This window comes from Ixodes scapularis, unplaced genomic scaffold (assembly GCF_016920785.2).
Source record: "Ixodes scapularis isolate PalLabHiFi unplaced genomic scaffold, ASM1692078v2 PGA_scaffold8__174_contigs__length_109621045, whole genome shotgun sequence".
Taxonomy (NCBI): domain Eukaryota; kingdom Metazoa; phylum Arthropoda; class Arachnida; order Ixodida; family Ixodidae; genus Ixodes; species Ixodes scapularis.
In genome coordinates, this window is record NW_024609883.1 from 105,535,102 (window position 1) to 105,552,456 (window position 17,355).

The following is a 17,355-nucleotide window of genomic DNA, read 5'->3' on the forward strand; positions in this document are numbered from 1 at the left end:
CCACTACCGAGCCTGCCGCCGACCCAGCCACCGAGTCTGCCCAGGCCCCCGTGGTTGCACAATGTTCTAAATATATTTATTCGATCTAAATAAATTATGAACTGTCAAACGTTATGAACAATTCATTTGCATGCTTTAATGATTTCTAATGTGCCCAAATATGGTCAAATTGCCGCATTTATAAGATTGTAATATAAGAAAGAAAACGGTGCTTTAGGAAAAAGGGAAATATACTTGCTTGGTTCTCTGCACTGTTATTGTGACACTGGTTAGAACACTGGCTAAAAAATAGCATCTAATAATGTCATAGACAATGGATGCAAAAATTTGCCAGTGTATAAAACTGGATGCCAATGTTGGAAGAGCCAGTGTGTAAGGCGTTGGATGCCAATGTTGGTTCAGCCAACTGTGAAACTTCTATGCCAATATTGGATAAAAAAGCGGAAACCAAGTTGGTCCAACGTGGGTAAGAACGTTGGCAAACCAGTGGTCCAACATTGGCATCAATGTTGGACCACCATTGGATCGGGTAGCGTTTTCGAAAATGCCAACGTCAGACCAATATTGGAACCATTTTTTTGCCAACATTGGGCCAACAGGGGTCCAACAATGGTGTGCTGCCTGGGAGGGGATAGGACAGACTCCAACTGGATGTTCAATGCATTCATCGAGGAAGACAAAGAAAGAAATAGGACATGCGGAAGTTTTTATCCCTCTCTCGCTTTCTTTCTTTGCTAGAGTAAAGGGGTAAAGTTACATTCAATATTTAATTTATTTAATAATTCACGCGCCTATTTGAAATAAAGCGCAGGTTTTATGAAAGTGAATATTCTCGTGATTTCTTAACATCTTATTTTCTCCGTCGATTTTATATTGGCTGAAAGACGGGGACAGCGACACGGTAGCGCAAATGTAAGTGCGCCCGCAAACACAGACAAGCGAAAGTCGACCGAAGAGGGCAAACGTTGCAGTGCGGCATGCCAAAGTCAAGCATAAAGGAAAAAAAAAAAAAAGTTCCTATTATTATGACGCTAAGCATCTATATTTTTCACTCTGAAACAAAATTGTTTTAAGTGCCAAAAACCGTTTTATGTGTATATATAGAAAAAAAAAAGGCGAGGGGGAGCTTGTCTATCTTTCTGCCAAGACTACTTCATACAGCACTGCCACAGGCGCCGAGTTTGAGCGCCTCGTTTAAACGGGTTCATTTTTAACTGGGATGACCTGGGCGATAAACGACGCAGCGCTCCATTTTCGCCAGACTGCCGGGAGAGATCTATGTAGCGCATTTGAACGGGCAAATTAATCTTGCCGTCGGAGAGCAGAAATATTGAGCTGAACTACAGCGAGAGCCGCCGCCGCGTGCTGCGCTGCCGCCGCCTGCCGCTGTGCGCCTGTGCGCCCGTATGTGACGTCAGCGCTTCTCGCCCATGACGTCGACGACGACAGGTTTCGGCGACGTCACGGGTAATGGCCGTCGCTCTTTTAGGAAAAGTGTACTCATGGCGTCCAGCGTAGCGTGTTTAGCGACAGCTTTTATTTAGGAGAAACTGATTTAATTTAGAGGTAACTGGGAAACGGCGATCCGTGATTTCGCCATGCCGTTGTTTGGTAAAAAGGACTCGCAACGAAAGAAGGACAAAGAAAGTGTCAGTGTCGAGGAAAAATATGAATTCAAGGACCTCCTCGGAACGTAAGTACACCAGCCGGACCGCTCCGTTTCTGTTTTGCTTTTTTTGCCGTATGCCGCCGATGCAGGATCGGATTTGCTTGGTTGGCTAGCGGCACGCTCTTAGCTCGACAGATTCAGACCAGCTTTCTTTTATATCATTCGCAATGCCGACAGCCACCGGTTCCTCGTGGTAAATCCATGCGTCGGAATGCTGTCCGCGCGCGCTGTCTTGACAGGTATCACCCGTCGTGTCCATCTCCGGATCGGAGCGACTTGGCCCTGCATTGCCGTGCGAAGCTCACCCAAAATCTCTCGTCCTGTTCAGTCTGAATCGGGCGGACTGCATTGCACGAGAGAAATCAAAGCGAAAACCACCGTTCGTCTCGTCTCGTTTCTCTCTGATTTTTGTTATTTGTATCTTTAATTTGTTCCCGAAAAATGAATGAATCGCGCTACTGAAAACACAGATTCTGGGCGTTGGAGAAGCCGCGCTGAGGTTAGACTAGCGAAAGAGAGGTTTCTGTTGCGCAATATCCGAACGGACGTTGTGAGGATGGTTTTGATTGTACGACGCGGATTCGATGTCCGTCGGCGTGTGGTATGTAAAGATGCGCCGGGGATGCATCCGTGGAGCATCCGGCTTACGTAACAGTTGGCCATCTATTGTAACGCCGTGGATGTCGACGCTCCTGGGTAAACCCTCTGGAATGCCGAACTTCCCGTTTTGTGTAATAGCAAAAATAAATTATATAGATCAGGCGAGAACAGGGAAACTTCCGTCCACATCGCATTGGGTTTGCCGTTGTCCAGGGAAGCATCTAGGTTTACTCACACACTACAAACGTTGGCATTTGTATGTAGCCACAAATACGAACATTTGTGGAGGGTTATGTAACCGAAAATGTAAACATTTGTGCGCGCGCACCTCTCTCCCCCCTTCCCCCCGCCAAGAAAAAAAGAACCCCCCTCCCCCTGCTTTTGCCCAGAAAAAAAAAAGGCAGATTAGTAGTAAAAAAAGAATTCCAATATTTATTTCGGCTTCATTTCCTGAAACTTGGAACAGGTGCACTGTCACACGACTCAATAAATTATTGGCCACCACTGGTTTTCGAACCGAGGGTACAGAATGAGAGTTTTGCGGCGTATGTGTGGTGCTGTTTCGTCCGGGGAATATATAAGATAAAATTAGATGCATTTCGTCAGTGTGACCTTGATCTGACTCCGGGGTACAGCAGCACTGGTTCACGCTGCACGAGAAATCGAGCGAGTGCACTATGACCTGGGGTCTAGCTTTAATAGTCATTGTGCAATAGTGAGACACGAATGCACATTGGTACAACCGCTTACGACCCCTTGTGATGGAGAACACACTGGCACCATTTATTGGATAGCCATAGTTGGCATTACTGTATGCATCATTCTTTCCTTATTGACTCGAAAAGTTCTGACAATGCTGTAAACGGCTTCACAGATAGTGCAAAACTTTTGTCGCGCAAATAGTGCAAAACCTTCACTCTAGCGAAATTCACTTCCAGGGTCACCTCATAGGTGGCACCGGCATGCCAGATGCGCTAGAGCCCCTTCATGTTTTAAGAGTAGCGCAAAGTGTGTCAATGCACGAGACACGTGCAACATGCAGCAGCCCTTGGGAAGATCATGGCAGCACAGCGCAGCACTGAGCTAGGTTTCAGACGCCATGTTCTTCCCAGAAGTGACACACGGCATCTGTCTCGAGCATCTCCACAACAATGAATGGCGCCACTTTTCCAGGGATAGAGGGACTTTAAGGTGCGCCTTTAGGTCTAGTTGTCGGTGAGTAGCAACTGGTTAGGCTTCAGAGACCCCCTTGCGACATGCTCTGGCTGACATTGCCAGCACTTTACCTCCAGCTTGATGAGACCTCACGTCACTATCACCACCAAAGAAAGCAATGGATCAATTAATTTGGATTGACTCGGAAGTAAAGCATTTGTCTTGGCCGCTTTGTCTTCAGGCTGACCCGCATCAAGGCGCTTGTTTGCCTCTTTCGGCATATGGCTGTCTCGATTTGATGCGTTTTTATTAATCTGGAGCTTCTGGTTTTGGACATACATCGATCCAAGAACAATTCTTGATCTGTGAGGTTGACAACTCGTCAGGAAGGCTCTGCTACCGATACTTGTTTCCGACCTTCTCCAGTGAAAAGCGTCATTAAAAATTGATCCTGAGACTTATTTTGCTAGGGCAGTGCAAAATAAATGTATGTCCATCCATAGGTTCCTTTATAATGATATTGCCTGCCCAATTGCCAGGTGCCAGCTATCACCACGAGGTTGCATTGCTTCCCCATACAAGACAGAAAGCATAAACAATGTGAACGAAGTCACTAAGCCTCTCTCGTGCATTCTTGGTGCTATTTTTTTTACCAGTCCTTTTGCCGCATTTTAGACAGACTCGCAAAAAGAGGTGCAGGGACTCTTATGTCTTGAGACCCCAAGCAACACCCGGAAGCATAAAAAGTGACTAAAGCCCATTTTGAAGAAAGACTGCATCCCAAATTCTGCATTCTGCTACTCCAATGTATGAAGTAGGCATGGCTTTAATATGGACATTAAGAAAGGCCTATCTAGACAGGCCTGCCTTAAAACTTGTTTGAGTAAAGCCTCAGCATTTTACTGAGGCTTCACTCACAGCCCCAGCTTGGTCCGGGCCTCCCTGTCAACAAACCTGGATCAGACCATATACCCTTCCATGGCGTCTTCTGGTGCTGTTTGAGTGGCTGACCTCACGGCCCTCTCGCAGCTTGAAGTAGTGGCGAGCGCCTGGCGACAGGCACAGTACGTCATTACAAATTGTGAGCCCTGCCACAGTTAACACCATCCACACTGCATAGGGAACTTTGTATTGATTGTAACTCCAGAGGACCCTGTCCATTGCAATTGCTCTTCACCTGCTCTTTGCCTTGTCCTTGACCTCAGCAATAAAAACTTTAAGTGTTTGCTGTTGGGCATTATGTTGGGCTGTACCTACTGTCCCTTATATTTATTCACTGTTGGAAACTACATATTGTTATGGCAGAAGGCAATTCAAAGTCCTCGTTTCGTCAGGATTCGTCGTCAAGCTCTAACGGCGTCCATTCTTTCACACACCCACTATTTGGACGACAGTCTTTGCGGTGTGAGCCTTCATCTTGGAAAACACTCTTTGCGGTACGAGCGTTCATGTTCCACAACATGTTGCAGCTCACCCGCTATGAAGTATGTGTTCTGAAGTATTGGAATTACATACGTTGGGGGCGGTAGTAACAGTGCGCAGCAGACAATCATCATGTTCATTGTATGGGAGGTGGCGCCCCTGGCAATGATTATGTGAAGCAGGCGCGACAGTGCTAAAGCATGGGGGAGCCAGGAATTGGGCAGGCATTTTCAGTGTAGAGGAGGCTATGGTCCATTATTTCGTCGGAACACGTGGCATTCATTCCAAACTGTTTTGTGAAGTGTTTCTTTGTTTCTGCTGGTTACAATATCTAACGAGACCTTTTCTTTTAATTTGTGAACTGGCTTAGTTCGGTGCAACCTTGAAACGACAAAGTTCAGTAAGGACCATCGCACTGCACAGCTTCAGTTCTTGCCTTTTTAATGTGGGTCTTATCTAGCCCCATGTTGCATTGACTGATATACTTGGATAGCTGCGCAAAGTGAACGACTGGTGCAAGCAACACCATGTGAGATGAACATAATTTTGCAGTTAACTTTATGTCTTTCAGCATGTACTTTCCTAAGAAAGTAACTTTGTAGTAGACATGTAGGCTGCTACAAAGTTGCTTCTTTTGCTGGTTTGCTTGGGTCTGCTTGCTTCTCTTTCTCACATCTATGTATAGATTTAAACCTGACTGTAATGGATTCTCTACATTTCAGCTATGAATTGTCAGGGATGCTGCAAACCTGCTGAGGTTTGAGTCCAAACAGGTTTGACTTTTTCAAACTTGTAGCACAAAGTATAACAGAATTTCGACTGTAGTTGAACCTTTTTGCGCATGCGCAGAAACTCAGAATGAGCTGACACCACCTGTTGGGGAGGATTACTAAGTAAATAATTAAAAACTTGTATGTTTTCTTTTATACTGTATAAACAGGAGTAAGAATTTTCTGGAATTCTAAAGAATCTATTGTATATAATATTTTTTTTTTCAAAAATCAAAATATTTTGTGAAGACGAGCAACGCCGTTCAAAAGCCAAGCTTTGTTGGATTTTGCCAAACGTTTGAAGATTCGACCCTGAGGTTTGACAAAACATTCCAACATCCCTGGTGGTTGTCAGCTGTAGATCTCATCGCCGTAACTTGGTGGGTCAAAACGAGCGAAAAGTGAAACCATATAATACGGCAATAGACCGATCTCCCAGCCACTTTTATTACGCCACCACTGCCGCCATCCATTGTCAAAACTGTCGTCTTTCTGCGACAGCCCCACCGAGGGCCTGCGCGAGCAGAGCACGGGGCGGCACGAGCTATCTTGTGAGCTGGCGGCTGCCTCCTACAAACTACAGTTGTGGCGGGGCCACACATGCGTGGTATGCTTAGCTAGATTGGTCTATTGAGCCGGATCGTTATCACACTGGAGCATAATGTTCTAGGGTCACGCCAGGGCGCACCTTTGAAAGATGGGAAAATGTTGGGAATTAGTGGGGACTTTTAAAAAATCTGGAAAAGAAAAAAAAAAAAATTTGTCGTTGATTTTGATGAAAAAGTAATGGGACACAGAAATATTGCATTGAAATGAGTTTTAATCTGGCATTCTTTATTTAACACACACATGTGAAGGATATTGCCTTATTGGTTTTGAAGTTGGTCACAACTGTGTTTATCAGTGAAGAGTCGTACGGATGCCAGTAACAGATGCTCCAACTGCTAGCCAAGCATATTTCAACATCCAAGGAGTTGTCTTAGAAAAACTTGCCACTGCATCATTTTCATTTTTGATGGGTATTAAGATTATTAGTTATATGACATGGAGAAATGTGTTAAGAGTGTAAAACGAAATCTCTGGAAAGGGGAGGAGACCGGGAAAGAGAGCTACGTTAGACACATTCTCAAGCTGGTTCCATTCTCAAGCTGGTTAAAGCTTGAGAATGGAACTTTAAGTTGCTCGCATTTTTCATCTTGGGGAAAGACCGGAGTTTTAAATCGTTAGGTGCTGTCAAATGGAACATAAAATATAATTAAACAACGTGTTTAGCACAACAAAGACAAAACAGACAAACGGCAAACTTAACTAAAAAAATAAATGCCAATAGACTCCTGCCAGTTATGGAATTTGTTTATACCTAAACACGCCCATTTGTGACAATTGCCGTATGACAATGTGAGAGAATATTTTACTTTTCGGCCTGAATGACTTATGTGTACAGTTTTTACAATTAGCGTTCCGGGCTACAACCACGTCCATGCATGTTTTCGTATGATGTGTGCTTTGGCCATTTCACCTCGCAAAGGAAAGGTGATTTGTGTTTTTCTTGCTCGATATTATTTTGCCATTTAAGGGATCTGTTTTCAACAACTGCGAAAATCATGGTGCATTCACTGGTCAAGTCCTCAGAAATATGGCTAGGAATTCAAACGGAATATAGATATATATGTGCTCTCCTGTAAGTTGTCTCTACAATTGAATGCCAATTGAGCTCCAGAAAATGTGCACTCTGGCTGGTAGTGGAGCTTGTAGTGGCTTTGAGCTTGTCCATGAAATTCTGAGACGCAACGAACGGCCGCCGTGTGGTATTCTAGGCCTCTGAAATCCGTAATTTCACCACAACTGTCAACCGTAAAAGAGAGGCGGAACGCTTTAGCAAATCAAAATTGCGATGCAGCTTTTATTATTCTTTCTTTTAAATGCAAGGTTTTACATTAAGGGGTCCTTTTTTCCGTTTTTCTTTTGAGCCTTTTGTTTATCCAATAAGTCGGCGAAGCTGCAAGCTTGCAGAAACTGCACTGACTCTATCAGTCATTCGCAGCTGTCTCGGATCTAAAAGGAAAGGGGAGCGAGGCGGGAATCCAGCTTGTTGAATAATAAGCGATGCTTTACCGCAACCACGAATGCTACTCGAGTAATATAATTACACGAGGCGAATTGATTGCGCCATCAAGCCCTTCGTGAAATTCTCGCTGCTTTGTTGCATTTATGTATCGGTGTTACCACTTTTGAGTTTGCATAACATTTTCTTGGTGTTCAACTTTTGGGGCTATTTAAAAAAAAACAACATCTTCTCTTCTTTTTTAAATGGAGCCGGGACACAATGTTTATAAGGGCGGCATTAAAGGTTTCGAAACGGGGGGGCCTTTTTCTTCTGGCTCATTAGCCGTCTAATCTGCCGAAGAAACGGCAGCCCTTCATGCCGCTTGCGAACCAGCAGCTGAGATTGTCATCGATATGAAAAGGTAAAGAAGCCAAGACTGGTTTGGAAGAATGTTCGGCGTTCTCCGACATCTTTTTGCAAATGCCAGATGTGCAGTGAGGCCGCAATCATTTATGGAAGGCCGGTGGCCGTTCTTGCGCATGACCTGATGCCTTGGCCAGTATTTTCCTTTGTTCTGAAGACAGTGGAAGTTCTGTGGAAAGAATTTCGAGCATAGGAGAAAAGAAGAGTTCAATGGGGGCTTCTAAGTTTGCGGGGGGCGAGATAGCTTTCGCACGATGCAAAGTCGACTTTAAGAACTTTCAAACTGGAATATGCGAAGAATAACGTAAATTGCTTTATGTTAACAATTTATGTGACCTTGAAGAAAAGTATCCTTTCAAGTTTGTTGGTCAGCACTTCGGCGTCGCATATAGCAACTTTTTGTGATTCGTGCTAATGTAATGCTCAGCCCTTGAATGAAAGAGTCACAGTTAAAATATCTTGTTTTATGGAAATGCAGAGCAGTATATAAGTCACATTGCAGAATTTATACACTTTTCAGAGAAAAATATTCGTTTTTACTGTTTCAGGCCGTTAGTGCACTCAGTTGAAAATAATTTCAAATTCCTGGCTTTAGTGAAAATCATTTGAATTTATATTTATTATCACCAAACAAGTCCTATGAGCAGCAGTCTGAGGTCTTGCCACGTTTTGTTTGGCAAAAAAGTCGTATTTGTAGGGCTTTGTATGTTCAGAGTTTAATGAAAAATAAACTGAGGTAGCTGCCAGAAAGATTCGTTCAACTACAAATACTATGACAGGGTGTCTAGCGACTGGGTATTGTCAGGGATATTGTCAAAAAGCGAGCCCAGTCAGGGAAATTGAGCCGGAAACGCCATCGAGTGCCCCGAGCAAAGGCTTCAGGACTTGGGGGCAGAAAACTAGGCAATAAATTCTGCTTGGAGCGAAGCGCGGGCTCTGCTCACCCGATGTAGAGTGTGCTACCCGATGCAAATAAAACAGCCGACAAATCCAGTCCAAGCCTTGGATTGGATTGGATTGAGGGCACGACACTAGGCTAGATCCAAGTAGAGCTACTAGATTTAGTAACAAATGGAAAAACCGCAGACCCCAATCCAAGCCGTAAGCCAAAAGTATCCGAAAGTGTGCATCTGGCGGCCATGCCAGCCATGCTGCCATCCGGTTATTGATGTGCGTTGTTGGCCGTTATGTTTTTATCGTGTTTCCGGAAGCGGCCTCTTCACTGATGTCGGCGGCAAGAAAGTGCTTGTTTAATCCGGGCTGGACAAACCTGAATATTTCGGAATATGCAAGTTGGATTATGCCCGTGAAAAATTATCCTCACAGTGCTCAATGCTCAATTCCATGTGTTGTAATGGTCTTGTATATTTAACCGCCTCTACAGTGGTCAGGGAATTTCACTGGAAAAGTCCGGGAATTTCAAATAATAATTTGCTAGACACCCTGATGAGAAGAAAACATATTTTAACAAATTTACTTTCCTAAGTTACGTCTATGGAGTTTAGACTAGATGATACCAGATTGGAACTGTCAGTATAATCCGTTAAGTTCTCTGTTTTTCTTTCTTGTGTTCAGCTTCCCAATCATTTTATCTTATCTAGGCAAATTTAATTGTTATCTATTGCTTTGTTTGTGGTTTTTGTTGTTTTTATGGTGAACATATCCCATATTGTATGATTTCTTGTATTAATTTTTGTTTCTTTTCTCCTCACTGTTTGGTGTTTGAGTGCTGTCCAGTCAAGCTGCTTTGGACTGCATTTATTTCATCAGCTCCCATTATACTTAGATAGCAAATAAACCTATTATTGTTATTTTAATATTACGCACAGTTTCTACGCGCATCGTCGTCATCAGCTTCCTCAAGTTCACAACGCAGCAAAATCGTCCCCCTTTTATTTTTGGTTTTGGCGATTGGTTTGCATCCACCGTCAACTTCATGCTTCTTTCACAAAATACCTCTTTTTGTTTGGCTGCTTGTGAAGCACGTGCAGAAGAGAAGTCCCAGGTTGATGCGCATTGTGGGGGGGGGGGGGGCCAATCTATGACGCATGTGCATTTTACAACGGAGCTGTCTGTGACTAGGTTCTGGCGGACGGTTTCCGGCGACGGACCGAGCGTAGACCAACAATTTTCAAACGCAACGATATATGCCCCACTTTATACTCCTCTCCACCGCTGCCGCCTCTTTCCTGAGTCGTGTATACTCCTCGCTACGTGCAACATCTCTCTCCCCCGTGACATTGCGCAATGCCGCTCTTTTTGGAGGCCTGCGCGCTCTTCGGCGGCTTCGCTGGACTTCTCTCTTCACGGGGTGGAAGGGCTCTCAATTTTTGAGTCACTTGCATCGGACAGATTGTTTGCCGGCACCTCCCAACGGACCTTTTTCGAGCATCAAGCGCCGTGTGGGGAGTAGTCTGCGAACAACAAACGAAGGGCAGCCCGACATGCCTCCACCCGTCAAAACACGTTGGCATTGTGTTGTTGTGTCGGGTTTCATTGCTTTTTTGCACCATGCTACCGCTACTGACAAAAGAATCAGCAAAAAGGACAGCAGACGCACAAAGACAAATGCTGAATATGTTTTCCATTGCATGCACATGTGTGCTGGAAAAAGGTCCATTCCAGCACACATTTGCGTGCTTTGTCAAAGTTGGCATATGGAGTCAAGCAATTTGACGGTAATAGCTTTCTCTCTCTCTCTCTGCTCGGTTATGCTGGGCGACGTTTTGAGCGACGGAACTAAAGCGCAAGGACCAGCCGCTGATAGAAAATGTTCGGGAAACGGCCCCATGAGTCAATTAAGGTCCACAGGTCAACGGTTGGGTCCACAAACCGTGCAGATTAACGGATCGGGCTGAACTCCTACCAAGAAGTATGGCCCAGATTTGCACCCCAAAAGCTTTTTCGGCTTTCATCGCTTCCGCTAAAACTGGGTGGATGACCTTTTATGGTTTATCATTATACGAGGTGTTTGGTTTTGAGCAATTCAGACAGTTAAAGATATACGTCCAAGGTACACTAATGCAGTTTGTGCAGGCGTGTTATATAATCAGGGGGACATAAGATAAGGGGCTAATCTTGACAGTAAGTAGGATAATTAACTAAATTTTGTTAATTAACTTTTTAATTGGTGAAAATAGATGTGTGGTTCTAATTAGAAACTTGTTGGCGAGTGTCATTGAAGACCACTAGATCAGTCAATTTTAGAACGACTCGAATCGTGGGGGGAGCAAGGGGGGGGGGGGGGGGGGTAACTAAAGTATTATTTGTTCAACAGGAGCAAAGCTAGTGATGGGAAAAATTGGAGGATAATCTAATCATTCACATTTTCAAACTTCAGCTTTTCTCCTGTTGCATGAATGGTACCTTTGGTGCGCTCCCGCACCTCCCACGTGCTTCGAGTGTGAATCCGATTTCAGGCTTTTGTTGACCGGCACCCGCTTGCCGAGTGGTGCCTGCAAACGGGCAGTTTCCTCGTCAGTTGGGACCATCCTCGTTCCAAGAGCCGCTCAGAAGTGGTTCGGTAGTTGCTTACCTACGATGCCTGGAGTGAACGGTGTGTTTGGCATCCTATTCCGCATCAAAAGTGGTTTCCAAGTGGCAGGAAACGACGCCAAAAAAGCTGCTGTGTCACGCCGTCGGAGGTGGTGGAGGTACAAGTTCTGGCAAAAAGCACAACAAGCACGAGTCCACGACAACTGCCAAAGTTCTTGAGGACAGCTGGAGAGTGACCTGCAGCAGAGCGGGTGTCTGCCACGTCCGGGATCGTGGCCAGCAATGGCGCGACGCATTTTATGACGTCAAGTGGAAATGGAGGGACTGCTTTTTAGGACGCAGTAGAGCATTCCAGGGAGCGTAGCATACCCGGTCGGTGGTGGCACCGACGTGACCAAGCCCCTCTGTGTGTTTGTGTGCAGGGGAGCCTTCTCCCAGGTGGTGCTTGCGGAGAGCCGGGACACCCCCGGCGTCATGCACGCCATCAAGTGCATTGACAAGAAGGCCCTCAAGGGCAAGGAGGACTCCCTCGAGAACGAAATCAAGGTCCTCAGAAGGTGAGAAGAGCTCGCTTTCGCTCGGTGCGCTCGTCGGACAAACCACGGACGATCGACGCAGTTACCTAAAGTTGAGGTTGGCATTGTCTTTTGGCTGTTCTTGCGTCCAAATCCTCGCTCGTGATCGGGCCTGCGGAGTATTTACAGCGCCGATCGAGTGAATGTATTTGAGTTGCAGTTTCCGTGAACTTCATTTGCGGACTTGCGGACTTTGCGGAAAAAGGCAAGCCTCGAAACCTTTTGTCGATGAAATTTTAGTGACTATAGACTTCTTTCGCATAACCTTGTACCAGCGCGTAACCGACATACCCTCGACCCGGTGCATTCTCGGATTGCCCGCTGACGCAGGGTATGCAACCGCCTTGGTAATGGGCGAAAAGGTCTTAGAAACGAACGTCGTGCGTGAGTAAGTTAGAGTGCTCCCCTTCTTTTGTTACGATTCCCCAAATCTACGGTTGTCTGGCTATCACTGCGTCGTCGTCGTGTGCACAGATAATTTTAATAAGATCGTGCTATGAGCACAAGAAACTGCAGCACGAGTGTGACTGCAGTGTTATTGAGCTGTACACATTCCACAAGGATCCTTATTTATGAAATCAGTTGATTTCAAGCGTCAATCGTGAGAGCTTTGTACCAGACTCATCGTCATGTTTATGCTCACGACTACTTTGTCTACGAGAGCACTGATTCCAACCCTGTGCAGGTGCTCAGTTATGTTTTCACTGCAAGGTATGCTATTGCTCCATAACATTTGAAGGGTATGAAAGTGTCTATGTGCCATTACTCATGATTCAGCTATCAAATGGTGAAAACTTACCTGCATGGACTACATTAAACTGCTCATATATACCTTCGTTGTTCAAACTCAGTCAAAGCACCCCATTGTCGTCGTCCTCGTTCTTTCGAGGAGGCATGGTGATGGCCTGTCATTAGCCAGCTCAATTGAACAGGCCAAGTTCCGGTCAATTTATTGTAGCCCACCGTAGCCAGGTCTAACCATGTTCCCACCCCCATACCCACACTGTTGCCCACCCAGATAGCTGTGCTGCCAGAACCAGCCAGTACTTGAAGCTTTAAGCCGCTAGACGGCTGCATTGGCACTGCAATTCTCAAGATGGCGGCACCCTTAAAAAAAGGGTCTATAGCTTATATGTAACTGCACTATGAAATTTCAGTCACTGAAGCTTACCCTAAGCGTACAATGAGATTTCAGTCATGGTCCCTGGAGCATGATGGCTGGTTTACACGAAGCAATGAGCGTGCTAGAATGGAGGATATGCGCGAATTGTAGCTTCCTGCGTGCTCTAACCAGGCTGGTCCTGATTCATTAATCCCAACTACATTTGCTCTCCTATGTTCCTTTTTTCTTTTCCAGGTTGAAGCACCCAAACATAGTCCAGCTTTTGGAAACATACGAAGACAAGAACAAGGTGTATTTAGTGATGGAGCTGTGAGTCTCGCACGCTTTGATGCCTCTATTTCTTGGGTTTTTGTTGCTGCCTCGTTACGGACGAGCACAGTTGTGCCAGTTGCAAACAGTTTGTCTTTTGAATGGGGAGTTTATTTAAAACTGACCGCAGGCAGAGAAGTGCTTTTTAATTTGTGACCGCCACAATGAATTGATGTTAGACGTGACCACCCGTTAATAAGTAACGTGTGGTTTCCAGACGAGTTGTCAATTTTGATGTTGCAAACCTCGCATGCATTCCTAATACTTACTGCTTCAACAAATATTTTCCTAGCAGTGATGTAGCAATATTCTCTCTGAAGCTGGCCTACAGCAGAAGCTTGATGTAGCAAGCTCTAGTGCATGAAAACTTCTCTTTGCTGTATCCGTGTCTTTTCAGTTTGTGATGCAATCATGCTAGCCAGCGATGCACCCTTGCTGCACTCATATTTTTAATTATACATATATACATAAATTCACTCTACAGTGTGTTGCTGAGCACTGTTTTGGTGTAAAAACATTGCAAGGATGGAAATTCAGTGCCAATTGCACCATGAACGAAAGGTGTTACATCTTGTGCCAAAATGTAATTTTGTCTACAAGGTTCGCGACGCCTGCACCAAGATAACCTCTAACAAAATAAATTTTAAAATATTTTAATATTGGTTGATTCTAATAATCAGACTAGCAGAAGGAAAGAAAAATGTATCAAATATATATTTTGCAGAATCATTACTCTCAGTATAGTTTGTTTAAATTAGGTAATAACGAAGTCAAAGGCTCGAACACATAAAACCACGAACTCACGCACTAAAGGCGTAAGTCATGGCGCATTTGCAGCGCTTGCCGTAGAGAGATGCTCCACCCCCGAAAGATAACCCGCCCCCTTTTTTTGGCATGATTTGCTATTTTTCGAAAAACACCAAAAGTTCCAGTTCTAGAAACTTCTAGTAATTGCAAGGCCCTTACCAGTGATGACCTCAGCAGAAATGGTGTCACTTAGCCATGGCGAAAGATAAGCGAGTCATTGGTGACTGAGAAAAACGGTCTTTGGTTCATCAGCTTCTCTCAGCGATCTCAAGTTTCGCAAATCACAAAATCTAAAACTAGCCATTTTTTTTTTTTTTTTTGACTTTTTATTGCACATTGGAAGTTGTCTTATTCCTTATTTCCATCGGATTTGCTTTCAATTTTAGTTGGGCTATTTCTCGAGATATTACGGTAGTCGATTGAGTCTATGAGAGAACACGTATAGAACGATGACCAATGCCTCGATGTCGTGCTCTCGATGCTGTTTGATTGGTCCCATTGGCTCGTAGCGTCTGCTGCACTTTGACCTAAAACGAAAGAAAATATAGAGATTGCTCGTCCACCGTGCCGGTCCCGTCATCGTCCGAGCTTCCAGACGAGGTCGGTAACATGGGCGTCTCAAAGTAGAGAGAAAATTTTGCAAAATAATGGGATGGCAGCTACTGCGATAATACAGAACCAGGACATTTTAATCTCGACGAGATCACTCGATCGTCGTATCTACCAGGTGTTTCTGTGCCGTGGCTACGGGCACAGTGTACGATAGCACCCGCGTTGCTCGGCCTTACCTTCACCGCCCGACACCAGTGCATGCGCGCCAAGTTTCACCACTTTGCAGGGGAGTGCTAGGAGCAGCGGTTCTTGGGGTAATTGCTATTGGCTCGGAAATTTTGCGGAGTATCGTTACATGCTCTCCTTCTTTGGTCTGACTTTAGGTTCACCTCTGATTCTAAAACTGCTGTGCCAAGAAAGGAGAAAAAAATGTGGGTGTATATTTGAATAAATACATTAGTCAATGTAGTTCCTAATCGACATTCATGGGAAGCGAGTTTTGACACAACTCTGGTTCCAACGCCGGTAAAGTGCAGTGTCAGTTTCAAAGCAAAACTGTAGGTTTTTATATTTGCGGGTGGTTGCTTTGCAATTTATGATATTATAATCTTGAGTTTGTTAGGTTCATAAAACTTGGAGGGACGTATTTCAGTTGATAGACAGTACTTTAGCAGGTATGTTGGGCTTTGCTGGTATTTTACGAGCATTTCATTTACAGGCTCAATAAACTACCGAGTGTAAAAGGGGGAGGGGGAGAAGACTTATTATCAGGTGAAGTGTCGAGCTATGCTTTATTTTTAAACTGATTTTTTTTTTTGCTGTCCATTGTAAATACAGCCTCCTCTGACCTGAGTTTTACTTCTGAAAAGAAGGTTGAATCTTCCTTTTGCGTCCTATGAATTTCTACTAGAAAAGACGATAAATAACATGCTTCGGTATAAACAAAGGGAAGCTTTAGTCATTATCCAAGATGAACTCATTTAGTGATCAATGCAGTCACTTTCTCAATTTCGAGCAATATGCTAACAGATGTTGGCATTTGCTCCGAACGCGTCAGTGGCTGCTCCAAACGAATACGGTATTGCCTGCTGCAAAAACTGCTACAGCAGTTCAGATGCCACTTCCATCGCTGAAATCCGTGCGAAGAAAGAAATGAATGGAATCCATTGAAACTTTTCACAAAGCTGTCTTTAGGAGGTGCGTTTGCCATGGTAAAATTTTATCAGTGTAGGTCTCGGGGAAACAAAAATGTATGCCTACAAAAACCTGTTTTGTCCAATGCACATGGAGGAAAATGCAAAAGCCGTCTGGCTGGCACTGCTGCTCACAGGTGGTGCCACACGTGCTCGGAATCGCTGGGTCTGCTTTCGGGCTTTTGCCTTATGTAGTGCCATCTTGAATCTTGCCGTTTTCCTCCCTAGAGATAGGAAAACACGGGACATTTATGGCTTACAGTTTTTTTTTCCTAATGCCTACACTTATGACATTTGAGAACAATATATGCTCACCTAAAGACATCTTTGTGAAAAGTTTCATTGCACTCGGTTCATTGGTAAGACATTTCTTTTACGCCCAAATAGCTCTCGGAAATACGCTGTAGGAAAGTTCTATCTTATTGTGTTTTTCAATGCCGGGAGGTACCGACGGACCTCCTGTCTCGGATATATAATCGAACTGTTTCAAATAGTATTGGAGCTGCACACATTTACGCCGTGTCTAATTCTGGAATCGAGACAAAATAGTGCTTCACTGTACGCTTGACACTTCCTGGTTGGTCACAGGGCTATGTGCTTTTGCCCGTCTTTCTTGCGTCGAAACGCAGTGACTCTCAAAGTCGTGCGTGTACTACGATTTAGGAAGCAGCTTTATCGTAGGTAAAATTTCTGACGTGAGGACTCTCCGTTGTCCAACTGCGTCATTAGGCCTTCCCACGTAGGTACAGTCACGACAGCATGAAAAAACCCCGGCGGCTGCGTGGCTCCATACACCTCCGGCGCTGTCTAGCCAAAGAAAGCTATCATTGAGGCTATTGTGTGATCGAGCGGCATTTCGGCGGATGTTCTGTTTTTGTCGCTGCTCCCCACTTAAGTCGGCAAGCAAGCGTCATTCCAGTAGAATAATAAAAAAAAAACATTTGTCATGCTTTATTCTAGAAACCTCTTATCAAACGTCCGAAAATTGATCACTCAGCCAGCCGACTTCGTAGATTCAGCCTCATTTTATTTTGTCTTTTGTTTCTATATTCCACAAAGTCGGCACAAGCTCAGCGACAGCTTGTCTAGGGGGCAGTGACGAGAGAATGGGAATGGCCACCAATGCCTCGATAATAATTGAGCTTTCATCCGACAGATAGCGCGGCAAGCCTTGTAAGCCACGCGCTCGCCTGGACTTTTTGGTATCGTCTGCGA

The 17,355-nt window shown here is 44.7% G+C and overlaps 1 protein-coding gene across 1 annotated transcript in view; it reads left to right on the forward strand.

Moving 5' to 3' along the window:
- Window positions 1–1,463: 1,463 nt before the first annotated feature.
- The window catches only part of LOC8026540 (calcium/calmodulin-dependent protein kinase type 1), a 34,988-nt gene continuing 19,096 nt past the window's right edge, over window positions 1,464–17,355 (forward strand). Inside the window, exons 1-3 of the mRNA XM_029984034.4 lie at window positions 1,464–1,693; window positions 12,004–12,138; window positions 13,514–13,588. Coding sequence (XP_029839894.1) covers window positions 1,599–1,693; window positions 12,004–12,138; window positions 13,514–13,588 — 305 coding nt within the window. The 5' untranslated portion in view covers window positions 1,464–1,598. The remainder of the gene's footprint in view (window positions 1,694–12,003; window positions 12,139–13,513; window positions 13,589–17,355) is intronic.